Consider the following 13,665-nt stretch of genomic DNA (forward strand, 5'->3'; position numbering starts at 1 on the left):
GATGCAGCTAAACTACTGGAACACAGGAAAATAAACCAAAAAAAGGGGGAGCACCATCTGGGATTCGATCCCTGCATCTCTCGGGATCATACACAGGCACACACCACTACGCTACGATACGGAAGCTCTACAGAGTAGGGTAGTTTGCAAGGTATTCCGCCTCTTCTGCGTACTGTACTCTGCACCGAGATGCACCGGTGACAGGGAGGTTGTCGTGGCTCTCTGCTGCGATACTGCGGCGCCTCGAACACCTACCTACGCTACTGCCGGCTGCTACCCTGAGCTAGCTCTCTCCACCTAGCTATGCCACGAGCACATCAAGATACATACGCACACCATCGGCTACGCTACTGCTCGGGTCAGGGACACCCTGCAACACAGATCGCCGGATCCATCGAGGGAGAAGGGAGGAGGAGGCGAACCTGCTCACCTCGGGAAGAAGATGGGGCTACCGGACTGCTTGGAGAAGAAACCGGAGGGAAGACGTCGACCAGAGAGGCTCCCTGCTGCAGGTCGTCGTGGAGGAAGAAGATCACCGCGGCCGAGGCGGTGGCGAGCCCCTGGACGTCGAGGAGGGCGTTCCTCGACCTCAGCGATGGCGGGAACAGAGTGCAGGGTGATCTCCCGTGCCCCTGGACATGGCCGCCGGTGCCGGAGTCGACGGGAGGCAGGGGATCGACGGCAGTGGTCGGTTCCTTCTCTGCTACCGTAGTCTGCAAATACTTACCGAGAGGGGAGAAGAGAGATGGGCGAGATGGCGGCGGCGCGGAGAGGGAGGCGCAGAACCCTAGGGAAAGGGCACGGACGCCAAGGTACTTATGGGGCCTCGACGGGACAGCGCCGTCATGCCTCCTGAGTCCCCTCTATCTATAGCTCCAACGGAAAGCAGACAGGCAGGCGACGACGTTAGAGAAAGAAGAAAGAGGCGCGTGGTGGGCTTCTGGTGCGAGAGAGAAGGAAGGTGGGCCCCCAAGTGTGAGAGAGAGCCCACCTTGGCTGCACTTAAAAGAAAATAAAGACCCAGTGCTTTTCTTTTATAGAAAATAACAAAGAAGAGAGAAATAACACAGGGTTTTCTGTAGGAGATAAAAACAAAATAAAAATGCCCCTGGTCATAAGGAATTATGACCTATTTGAATAAAATAGAAAAGAAATATTTGGAGCAACTTGAATAAATGCAAAACATCAATTTATTTACTGTTTTGGATTTATTTGCACCCTAAAAACTAAGAAAAAAAAACAGCAAAAACACATCTTGATATCCTCCACAAAATATACTAAATCATGGGCATTTTTGAATCAAGGTTGGGACAAGTGAATATTGGCTTGAGAAAATAAGAGAGAGAGAGAGGTTGCAAACAAGACATGCCCACTACATTTAGTACCAACATCACATGAAATCATAGAGCATCTCAACACATACACAACATCACAAAGTAGCAATCCACAAGACCACCACTTCACATGAAATGCTAAGATCCTAAAACACAACACAAGACAAGGCATACCATGATATGATATGCATGCATGCATGGGAATGAAGGTAAATACAAGGGACAACACATGAGGTCATGGCACAATTGGATACATCAAATCACTCACAAGGTGGACCCACATGCAATAGGTTCCAAATATGGCAAGGTTTACATCTGGGGCACTACACCAAATCAACCCCTTACGAAGAAACGCATAAACTAGGGTTTAAGCTTCTGTCCCTCTAACAACCCATCATCTACTTATTACTTCCCAATGCCTTCCCCTAGGCCCAAATAACGGTTAAGTGTCATGTAGTCGACGTTCGCATGACACCACTAGAGGAGAGACAACATACATCTCATCAAAATATCGAACGAATACCAAATTCACATGATTACTTATAACAAGACTTATCCCATGTCCTCAGGAACAAACGTAATTACTCACAAAGCATATTCATGTTCATAATCAGAGGAGTATTAATAATCATTAAGGAGCTGAACATATGATCTTCCACCAAGTAAACCAACTAGCATCAACTACAAGGAGTAATCAACACTACTAGCAACCCACAAGTACCAATCTGAGGTTTTGAGACAAAGATCGGATACAAGAGATGAACTAGGGTTTGGAGAGGAGATGGTGCTGATGAACATGTTGATGGAGATTGACTCCCTCTCGATGAGAGGATCATTGGTGATGACGATGGCTTTGATTTCCCCCTCTGGGAGGGAAGTTTCCCCGGCAGAATAGCTCCGTCGGAGCTCTAGATCGGCTCTGCCGAAGTTCCGCCTCGAGACGGCATGCTTCGTCCCAAAAGTTCTGATATGATTTTTTCCAGGTCAAAACCCTTCATATAGCAGAAGATGGGCACAGGAGGCCTGCAAGGGGGCCCACAAGCCCGCAGGGCGCGCCTAGGGGGGTAGGCCATGCCCCTGGCTTGTGGCCACCTGGTGGGTCCCCTCATGTATTTATTTCACCCACTATTTTCTATTATTCCAAAATAATTCTCTGTAAGTTTTTAGGACTTTTGGAGCTGTGCAAAATAGGTCTCTCAGGTTTGCTCCTTTTCCGTCCAGAATTTCAGCTGCCGGCATTTTTCTTCTTCATGTAAACCTTGTAAAATAAGAGAGAAAAGGCATAAGTATTATACCATAATGTGTATTAACATCCCATAATGCAATAAATATTGATATAAAAGCATGATGCAAAATGGACGTATCACCCGCTCTTCTCTAAGTGTTGGTGTTGGTAAGCATAAAAATCACTATGTACTCGTACTAATTAAACTAAAGCCCATATCTTGTGAGATACAAAAACCTCTTGTGAGGCCTTGCATACATACACTCTTGTGAGTTCTATGAGTATGTATTTGCTTTTCTTCTTTGAAATTGCATCGTGCATCTTGGTGAGTAACTTCGATGATTTTGTTTTGCATAGACTTATACAAATGTTTGCTTCCACTACACTTTGAAGGAAGCTTCTTTCTTTTCGGTAAACAAAAGTGGTTTATTTCAATCCAAATCCAATAATAAATTTTGATCAATTCCTATATAATCAATGGAATGGCATATATTTTTCAGGATTAATCAACTTGATTGATAAGTTGCTTTTTATTTTTGCAATTTGTATCTGGTGAAACTTTATAAGCCAATTTCACATACATATTAAAAGAGTATCATTTTCCCTTTTTTAAAGAGTATCGTTGCAGGTTTATAGTAGCTTTGGCCAATAATCTAACACCAAGATATAAGGTGGGGAAGAAACAGATGGACATCGTGCTACAACTGAGTAGTGCACAATGACATGTAAACTAGCTATAATTTATTTATTTTAACTGTTGTGATGCACGGGCTAGAATTCATGGTTTGGACAACGACCCATAGAAAATCACGGGCATATTTACTAATTTAGCTAAAACATGGTAGGTTTTCTGGGACAACGAACATAAAACGAAAGAGTTGTCTCAATATTGAACGCGAGGGTTTCTTTTCTTTAAGGCGAGGGATATCTTCCCTGTTCTACTTTGCATTTAATTGAGGAAAACGATTAAAATCAACTGGTTGATTCCTTCGCTCCGTCCGCCACCTCTCCCGCTTGACGCGTGTCACTTTGGTGTTGCCATCGCTATCCCATCATAGCATTATCTCCACGCGAACCCCCTCCTCCACATGTTCTTCCTGGAGTGCTTCTTCTTCGTGGCGCTTCTCAGTTCTCACAACTGCACGTTCGCACCACGCGCGCTGCTACCGCCCATCGCCGCCGTTGCATCCCGTTCCATCCACCACATGAAAAGGCTTTGCCTCCACCGCTGTTGCTGCTGCTGCAAATCTGCGTTTGAATGGAGCTTTGCCACCGCTGCTACTATTGCATATCCGGTGCCTAGTGCTTGAATTGAACTTCATGTGGATGTTGTCGGTGCTGCATTGGAGCTTTGCCACACCGTGCCAGGCTGCAATGATGCGTTTCCCGGGGCTGCAATGAAGCGCCGATGGTGTTGCAATGGAGAGCTTCGCCGCGCCGCGTGGGGCTGCAATGGAGCACCTATGGTGATGCAATGGAGCTTCACTGCGTCGCGCGGGGCTGCATTGACGCGTCGGTGGTGATGCAAGAGTCAATAGTGCTGCAATGGATCTTCGCTGGCGCATATCAGGGTCATGAGGATGCAGTAGAGATAAAATATCATGGAGAGCCAAGAGCTTTAAATTTGTTATATTTTTTAAAAGCTTAGGTGCCCAAGATTTTAGGAACGAAGGTGTAGTTCAGCAATCAATCATTTGTCTAAAGGAACATGCACTCGACAATTAACACTCAAAACAATGGATAATTCTCCTTTTGAAAAGAAAATCAATGGACACGAGGAGGAAACAATGTGAATTTCTCTCGTTTTTCTTCACTAATCCTAGACGGCTAGGGTAAACTCTTCGCTCTAGACTTCACTCGCGAACCCGTAAATTCCCCTCCTCTTTGCGTGCCGAGCCGGTGGCCGATGGCGGGGAGGAGAATCATGGTGCCTTCGTTTCGGTTAGTAGTTTAGGTTAGGATTTTTATTACTCGCAGGTGTAGCCCTCGGGCGTTTAGCGACTTCTTCTTTGAGTGTGTCTTCCACACTTTGACCCGCCTCGAGTTCTTCTTTCTCGATGTAGTCGATCGAGCTCCGCGTAGGTTCCAACCATATTCTTGGATGATGAGATTAGTGTTTCTCGTTATGTGGTGAGTTTTTTGTCAGGTGCTTCAGGTCTATGGAAGGGTTCAACGACGATGACTGCAGCTCTAGGTCGCTAGTCCTTAGGGGCACATGCATAAAGGCTTTTTGACTATTATTGACAAGGTCAAGCCGATTTCGGCAGGGAAACGGCGACAACGGCGCATCGATAGCTCGTTCTCGGGCATGAGTGGTTGCTCGATGATCTTAAAATCTTGATGTATTTTTTATTATATTTGAAATGTTTTGTACTTTTATTTTTTATCTATACCAACTAATAAATAAAATAGGTATTCTCGTTCCGTCTGCACTCTAATTATTTTTTATAATTAACGTGCATTCCAATTTTAATATTCAATTTTTTGTTTTCATAGAAAACCCCCTAATTTTTCTGGTATTCAAACTGCAACCAAATTTTAAGCCAGATTTTCTTTTTTTGCGGGAAATTCCCTGATATTTGGGTTAATCAACCCGTAGTACATATCAAATTATTTTTTAAAATTATTATATTTTTTAAACCCTAACTCCAAATTTAACATGTTATTTATGAAGTTTGATTAGTATTTAGAATCTAAATACAAAGTTATTTTACATCTTAACCATTTTTAAAATGTAATTTAAGGCGTAAATTTAATCAGTAGTGCATGACCCATATTTCTTTTATACCCGTGTTGATCTGGATTGAAAATGAACAACTCAGCAAAACAAGGATAGGAGATGAAAGAAATCATCTATAACCATACATGCACAACTCATTTTAAAACTCACATGGAAAAACAGATCTTTCATCTTATGCCGAAAGAGCGGGAGACGCCTTAAGATTGGTCAAATGCATGGTGATTGTGTGAGTATTGAAGCCTTAGTTAGCGAGGATGAGAAAGAAGATAAGTGGCAAAACATATGAGGTGTCATGCGTTGAAATAAATCAGGTGGACCTATCGAAGTCTTGAGCCATATTGAGTTAGAGAATTTACAATCGTGGTGGGCTAATTGGGCCCCTCAAATGCTGCAGACGCGTGCGTGGACGCTGATCGGTCAAATCTCAAATTTCCTTTCTCACAATCGGATACCTCAATTGGCATATCTCGAATCCACACAAACTCATGCAACTATGTAAATTATGCATACACATCGTCCCACTACTACATCATAATGGGAATATTAAAATTTGGCATGTTTGCTTATGATGGAGAATATCATCCATGGCTGCCTTTGCCCTTCCCAACACCATTTGCATCCTTTTCGCGGAAATACCGGTTGAAGACGCACTAGGAATCGAGCCGGATCTACTCATCGCCGGAGCTGTCGGACCCATCGTTGGCCTCCTTCTTCTCCTTGGGTGGCAGTCCGACCATGTCACGGACCACCCGATTCTACTCTCGGGGCGAGGGCGCTCGTGTGCCTCTGTTGCCGCTTCTTTACAATGCGGGCGCAGATGGCTTCCTCCTCTGCTGCCGCCCGCACCGCCGCATCGGCCGCCTCCGTCGCGACCATGTCAACAGCGAGGCGGGCCTCGGCCACCCTCATCGTCTCCTTCTCACGACGGGCACATCGGCCCCGGTGATGAGGAAGGGGAGATTTGAAGGCTCCCGGGACCGCGATGATCTAGGCCCGAAGGATTCGAGCGCTCGATGTGTCGATACTATGAGTTGCGCGGGATAGATCCTGTCGTTGGTCGGGTGCTACCCTCCCGGGAGCGGCGGAGTGCAACCCGGACCGTCATTGCTTCATCCAACCCGCACGGGACCGTGCCGATGGATCCGGGCTGGTCAAAGTCAGATCCGCTGCCCGCCATTCTGGAGAAGGCCGAAGATTGCGGGACAGGAGCTTGGATGTTGGAGGGGAGTGGAGGGAGTGGAGTGAAGTGAAGTGGCTAGGGTTTGGTACGGAAAAGGGATGATGACGAATATATGTGGGATCAATGGGATAGCACGGGCCGGGTCCGACGTGGCGAACGCGTTCACACGCTCCATATTCACCCCGTTTTTAGGCTGAATATGAAAGGCGTTGGTTAGACGACCATTTAAAATCCGTTTGGGACATCTGAAAGTATTTTTATAATCGATTAATGACTGGACAGTTCCATCGTGTGGCTTGATGCGGGTTTGGGACCTCCCACTGTAGATGCTTTTAGAGAGTCTGTATTTTTTTTCCTGTCGTGTTGTAATGCTTCTCGAAAAAGTAAACGAGGACGAAGCGTCCGCCAGTTTCCGGTCAGGAGCGTGCTTCGAGAGGAAACCACCAGCACGGACCAGATCTAAAGACCAGATCAATCGCACGCGCACGGAAAAAATAGAGCGAACGACACGGTCGAGCTCAACAACGGCAACAGAAGAGAGGGGAGACCATGCAGGCCGACGGCGAGGTGCTGTTCCTGGGCGGCGTCGGAGAGGTCACCGTCACCCTCGGCCACGACGGCCTCTCCTTCCTCCCTCTCCACCCGGTACGCCTCTGACTCTCACTCAGGCTGGCCTCCCGCCCGCCTCTGACTCTGACTCTGACTGAGGCTGGCCTCCCGCCCGCCTCTGCTCGCCGATGCTATTATCAGATTAAATTCGTTTTCTAGCACTCACTGTACTTTGAAAGAACTTTGCGTTTTCTTGGTCGAATTGTACGGCGGACTGTAGATTTGCAGCTTCCGGGGTTGAATCCAAGAGTTGGGTGGCGGATAGGTACACGGATAATGGCGTAAGTAGTTGCGGATTTATAAAGAAGCGTGGATTAGGTGCATAGACTAGTCATTACAAACGTGGTTACAAGCTGTGGGAGTATAGGATCACGGCCTCGGACAATATTGAAGTTCGAGCATTTGTGGTGATGGAGGAGGATGGTCGCCACTAGCCACTGGCCAGCTGAACCCCTTGCAAATGGGGGAAATGTACTCTACTTCCTGAGTTCCAAAATAAGTGTCATGGTTTTAGTTCAAACTTACTCCCTCCGTCCGGAATTACTTGTCATCAAAATGGAAAGAAATGAATATATCTAGAACTAAAATATATCTAGATACATCCATTCCTATGACAAGTAATTCCGGATGAAGGGAGTATTCTGGAACCGTGGGAGTATTATTTGAAGTACCCAAACCAGAAACTAAGAATCCTCCTGTGCGTCTGTGAATCTAACTTTTTGCGAATCAGAACCTCAACCTTAGTTCTCCTCTTCAAGAAAGTGATCCAGCTGGCGTGCAAAGCCAAATCTATTTGAATATGACATTTTAGTATTTTGCATGCATCTAGTTCTGTCAACAAGGATAAGTGTTCCAATTTTTCTTGTGGCTCGAGGATTACGTTCTTGAGTTTTAAATGATAAGTACATGCAGGAGGATATTGTCTTGCGTCTTTGTGGTCTGACTGTGGCTCCAGTTCGCTCATCATGCTACATTTTGCAGGAATTGGGTTCTTCATGTTGGTCATCTATCGGACTACTACCAAAATTGGAGAACAAAATCAAGTTTTTGGATGTTTATGCTGTGGAGCTTCTTGATGAAGGTCCTGTATGTGGACCTTGGAATACAAGAATTGTCGTCCAAGGCAAGAAAAATACTGAGGTTATAGCATTCCTTCTAGTTATTTTACAGAGTTCCTTTTAAGTAGTTTGTGTCAAAAGCTTCTGATATTTTTGTAGACAAATGCATAATAATAGTTATTTCAAAGGCCATGTTTGATGCTCATGCTCTCTTTAACAAAAGTTGTTGCTCATGCAGATGCACCGGTTTGCCGTACATGTAATCACCAGGTCAAGAAAACACCCTTCTCAGTGGGTACCTTGTGAATATCTTTTTGGACACAAAGACCCGGAGACCTGCAAAAGCTGGGCTGAGCATCTCAGTGCATGCATAAATAATGAACAGGACAGGCCAAAGAACCTGATGGTAGTTCTGACGCGCTCTTCCATATATCCCGCATCACTGTTATCATATTGTTGAGAATTTTTGGCTAATTAAGTATTCTACAAACTGTAGGTATTTGTCCATCCACTGTGTGGAAAAGGTAGAGGTTGCAAAAATTGGGAAATGGTAGCTCCGTTATTTGACCAGGCGAAAGTAAATACAAAGGTAAACTTGTTTGCTCATAGAAGCACAAACAAAAAAAAGGAATTATAGGCGTGGAATATATGACATCAAAATCATAGGCGTGTATGCATGAGATGAGTTTGTGACATCAAAGTTCTTAGAAACAACCCTCAGTCCTCTAACTTATGTTCACAACATGTTTACTTTTTCAGGTGATAATCACCGAGAGAGCAGGACATGCATATGACACCTTAGCATCAATATCAGATAAAGAGCTCAAGAAATTTGATGGTGTTGTTGCAGTGGTATGTTGATTTATCTTTTATAATACTTGGTTCACATTTTCTGTTCTTATAGTTCTCTGTAATTTATGGGTAATTATTGTAATAACTACGATTAGTCATGATGTTTGGAGTCATTTTCAGTGAGCCGAGTCCTGAATTTCTTATTTCCATAGTAATTTATGAGTAATTTTAGAATGATTGTTCTTAGTCATCACTAGTTTATTTTAAGGTAGAAGCTGGTAAGAAATTAAAGACAAAATGGGAATTCACCCCCTTAATAAACAATTACAGGTAACATCAGTGTGAACACACCATGCCCTGGTGAAGTGATTTCACAGGATCGCTTCCCACGTGCCCTAGAATTCTTTCATATGGCATCTGAAATCTTCCGGGTTTTACTGTTAAATAAAGGAAAATTGTAATTCCATGCTTTACTTCGAGAGAAAAAAACTCAAATGCTGTATTTTTTTAAATCTGTTATTAAACTAATTGGATTCCATCCCATTTTACTTGTATGCTCTCCAAACTTCACATTGATAGGGTGGTGATGGTTTATTTAATGAAATCCTGAATGGGCTACTAAATTCGAGGAATAAGACTTCTTATCCTCCAACTCCAGAGGGCTTTGGATATTTTGAAAGCACTGAGAAATGCCAAGGGTATAGGAACGATGGGCTAAACAACAGTACACCCACATCCGATGCTGTAAATGCCATGCTCCCTGTGGGTTCCAACAATTGTGATGATCATGAACCTCTTCTTTCGACTGGGCAATCTGTTGGATTAGGCATCTCATCATTAAGTACGTCCTTTTTGGTTACATGTACCACATATTATGTAGAGAAGTTTCTCCTATAAGTAATTTTGTGTGCTTCTTATTGCAGATCCAAATACAGACTCATCCAGTGGAGGTCAATGAGTAATCGAAACTCAGTTATTTGTCCATCTTAAAACTGCAAAAAATTTAGGCCCACTGATACGATTGATAGCTTTTGTTTGATGTTGAAATTGGTACTACTGCAGATCAAGTGCCCTTAGTCTCCTTCCCAAATGATTGGTTTAGGCTTGGCATAATTCCTTCTGGCTCAACAGATGCTATTGTACTCAGGTACTGATTGAGACACCTAGGTGTAACCACACAAGGAGATACTACACTTTTCAGTACTAATAGCCGAGCATGTATTTTTAGGGGTAGACAGTTGCATAGATTGTGGCAATTCAATCCCGTTAAATCTTTAGTTGTACAGCATTGCACGAAAGCTGGTTATGAACTTATGATCCTCATCCTTTAGGACATTGGACAGATCTATCATTACCATCTGTTCATCTGTCTATTGGAGCAGTGTGCAAGTATGGTGTAATTAGTGCACCTGCCAAATAGCATCACCTTCATCACTCAAAACAATTATATCATCTTGCACAATTTCTTACATTTTGAGCTTAATCCGTTTAATTCATGCATACCATGTCTATTTGCGGGCTTGTTATAGTTGGACTATTTTTGTGCACACATCATATGCTTAGCAATTCAGTTCTTTGCTGGTTGTAAACATCTTATTGATCCATGCAGCACAACTGGGGAACGAGATGCTGTGACTTCTGCCCTGCTAATTATCCTTGGTAGAAGGATGTCGCTTGATATAGCTCAAGTAGTCAGGTGGAAGAGTAGCCCATCAGCTGAGGTCTTACCTACCGTACGCTATGCGGCTTCATTTGCAGGGTATGTAACTTCCTTTAGGGCATGATGTAGACCTAGTGCTTGTATGAACTGAGAGGGAGGAACCCATGAATTTGAATGTTGACCATCTATTTCTTAAATGTGCTAATGTGCACTGCCAGCATAGGTGTCCTGCAATAACTGTGACATAAGCTCAACATATATGGCAGAAGTTATAGGAGTTCCAGTTTTCATTTTATTCTCCTTAAATAATGTTGAACTTAGCTAGACTTGGCCATGCTTTCATTGTTTGATGTAAGTAAGTTCTTCCTGTTGATGCTTCTTGTGCATTGCTGATAGTTATGGACTTGCATTTAACATAGATTGATCATACAATTTTACCAAGTCAGTGTATGTGCATATCACTGAAACCTCTGTGGATCGCTCTTCTGCATATTAGTTGATTCTCTCAGAATCTGCTTGTAGATATGGATTTTATGGAGAAGTCATAAGGGAGAGTGAAAACTACCGATGGATGGGGCCCGCACGTTATGATTTTTCTGGAACTATGGTCTTTCTGAAGCACAGGTAATTAATAGTGACCGGTGGCTAGTATTTTTTCTTTTGTTATGTTTCTTTTCAGTTTGATCACAAACTGACGATTGCTTGCCGTTTTTCAGATCTTATGATGCAAAAGTGGCCTTTCTTGAGAATGAGAACTCTCTTTCACTTGCTGCATCAGCAGAGAATGTTGCAGATGAAGTACAACCACTACAATCACGTAGAAAAAGACCTCGTAAAATAATTTGCCGAGCAAATTGTTCTGTATGCAAAGAAAATTCAATGCCCGAACAAAATTCAGAAGATGAGATTCCAAACAGCTCCCAAACTATTTATGACAACCCAAAATGGGTCTGGTCCGAGGGGCATTTTCTCAGTGTCGGTGCAGCTGTCATTTCATGTCGCAATGAAAGAGCCCCTGATGGCCTAGTGGCTGAAGCACACCTCTCAGATGGTTTTCTTCATCTTCTGCTCATTAGAGATTGCCCTCTTCCGTTATACTTATGGTAAGAATACCGTTACTGCTTGTCCAGCTTGTTTCACAGTACTCTGAACTGTGAAGTGATTACCAAACATATTCCCAGAACATTTTTTTTAATCAACTTGCTTCTAAACATAAAACATATCCCCCTAACTAAATAATGCTGCAAAAATTGCTAAAAAATTCCACTATCTTCTTTTTATCTCTATCTCTACTTCTCTAGAGTTTGTTTGAGGTGGATGTGCTATCTGATTTCCAGAACTGTTCTGTTTAGCCAAGTTGCGTCTGAAAAATTGCATCAAGTTTGACCCTGCAACAGTTGATGTCTGTTCACTCGCTTTTGCTGTTACTTTTCCCTAACTGTATAACGTTGCAAAAATCTCTAGAAAATAGCAGACTCTCTTCTTTTATCTCTATCTCCAGCGTTTGTTTGAGGTGGACATGCTATCTGCAGGCATCTGACACAATTTACTAAGAAGGGATCGGACCCCCTAACCTTCAACTTTGTTGAACATCATAAGGTATTCCTTTTCCTTCTTTGCTCTTCCCTGTTTACAACCTTCATTTTGTTTTAATTTATATGTTTCCAATTTCTGTAGACGCGAGCATTTACCTTCATTTCATCACACAACGAAAGTGTATGGAACTTGGATGGCGAGCTTTTTCAGGCCTGCGAAGTGTCTGTTCAAGCTTGCCGCGGCCTTGTTAACCTCTTCGCGTCAGGGCCAGAGGTGTAGCAATGCCCCATAAGTAACAGCCTCCCCTCCCTTTTTCGCAAAGGGAAGACACCAGCATAGCTAATGTTGTAGAGTTGTAGAAGAACCTCATGTAGATATGGAAACCGCGGCCTCGTACCACGCAATAAAGAACCGGGCATTGTTTCCTTTGATGATGTCCAAGGAAGGAAGAGCTACAGATTGTGCTAAAAGAACCGATGAATTTCATGTGTCGCAACGCTGCAAAATTTGCATTGCCCACACGATTGATCTGGTGTTTGCAGGAAGCTAAGTAGACATGTTCGCTGTAACCCAACAACACTTGCCCGTTGAATTTATTTTTTTGAATCGAACGGCAGGTGCTCTGCCTTTTCATTAAAGATTAGGAATATACAAAAGAATGAGCAGTCGTCCAGTGGACGCTGCCTGTACATAATAATGGGTCTACAGCGCTAGTCTTACAAAATCAAGGTCAGCTTTAATCAGAGAGGTCATACCATCCGCCGAGGTAGATTTAGCGTTGAAGATCTGTCTGTTCCTCTCGTTCCAGATGTGCCAAGCAAAGTAAGCAGCAGCAGCAGCCTACTCTCTGGTGTTCAGGGAGCAACTGCGCCATCATTGTGAGATTGACTGGAGGTCTGCTGGCAGTGTTGGATAGCACAATGGGCGTGCTAGGTGTAGTCTGTTCCAAACCTCCATGGAGAAAAAAATGTGCTGAAGAGGTGGAGAGCAGTTTCAGGGAGCTGGCGGCAGAGAGAGCACGTCGCGGTGTGATCACTTCCATGTGCTCTCGACCTGGGAGCTGGCGGCAGAGAGAGCACGTCGCGGTGTGATCACTTCCATGTGCTCTCAACCTGTCAGTGGTTGGTAGTCTGTTTTGAGCCAAAGTCCAAATGAAGAACTGCACCTTTCTTTCAATCTTGAGTCTCCAGATGCGGTTAGCCTCAGGTTTGGCGACGGAGCCAATGGACTGGCAGGAATACGCGGACTTGATGGTGTAACTCTTGTTCTTCGTCCAGATCCAATCAATGGTATCTCTAGTTTCAAATAAGTTGACATTCTGAATCTTCTCCCATAGAAGCAGAAAGGAGTGCAGGTCATCGTGGGAGTTGATTCGTTCCAACCCCTTCATCCACTTGCTGTCGTGCATGGGTTGAGCTACTGTGAAGTTTTTCCAGCGCGCCAGCTTGAACAGGGATGGCGCAATGTCTCTTGGTGCCGCTCCATCCAGCCACTTGGACTTCCAGAAATTCATAGTATGTCCATCTCCAAG

General features: G+C 43.9%; 1 protein-coding gene across 2 annotated transcripts; it reads left to right on the forward strand.

Moving 5' to 3' along the window:
- Positions 1–6,883: 6,883 nt before the first annotated feature.
- Positions 6,884–12,772, forward strand: LOC123402906 (ceramide kinase). Of its 2 annotated transcripts, none has more exons than XM_045096872.1 (13): positions 6,884–7,124; positions 8,070–8,228; positions 8,385–8,552; positions 8,643–8,735; positions 8,906–8,998; positions 9,518–9,779; positions 9,862–9,888; positions 10,001–10,085; positions 10,548–10,697; positions 11,121–11,222; positions 11,315–11,701; positions 12,131–12,197; positions 12,276–12,772. In XM_045096872.1, the coding sequence occupies exons 1-13, from the start codon at positions 7,029–7,031 to the stop codon at positions 12,411–12,413; spliced, it is 1,827 nt and encodes a 608-aa protein (XP_044952807.1). In that variant the 5' UTR covers positions 6,884–7,028; the 3' UTR covers positions 12,414–12,772. The 2 variants fall into 2 exon arrangements, with proteins under 2 accessions (XP_044952807.1, XP_044952808.1); XM_045096873.1 differs by having other exon boundaries at positions 6,885–7,124; positions 8,070–8,211.
- Positions 12,773–13,665: the final 893 nt, after the last annotated feature.

The sequence above is a fragment of the Hordeum vulgare genome, chromosome 6H (assembly GCF_904849725.1).
Source record: "Hordeum vulgare subsp. vulgare chromosome 6H, MorexV3_pseudomolecules_assembly, whole genome shotgun sequence".
Classification (NCBI taxonomy): domain Eukaryota; kingdom Viridiplantae; phylum Streptophyta; class Magnoliopsida; order Poales; family Poaceae; genus Hordeum; species Hordeum vulgare.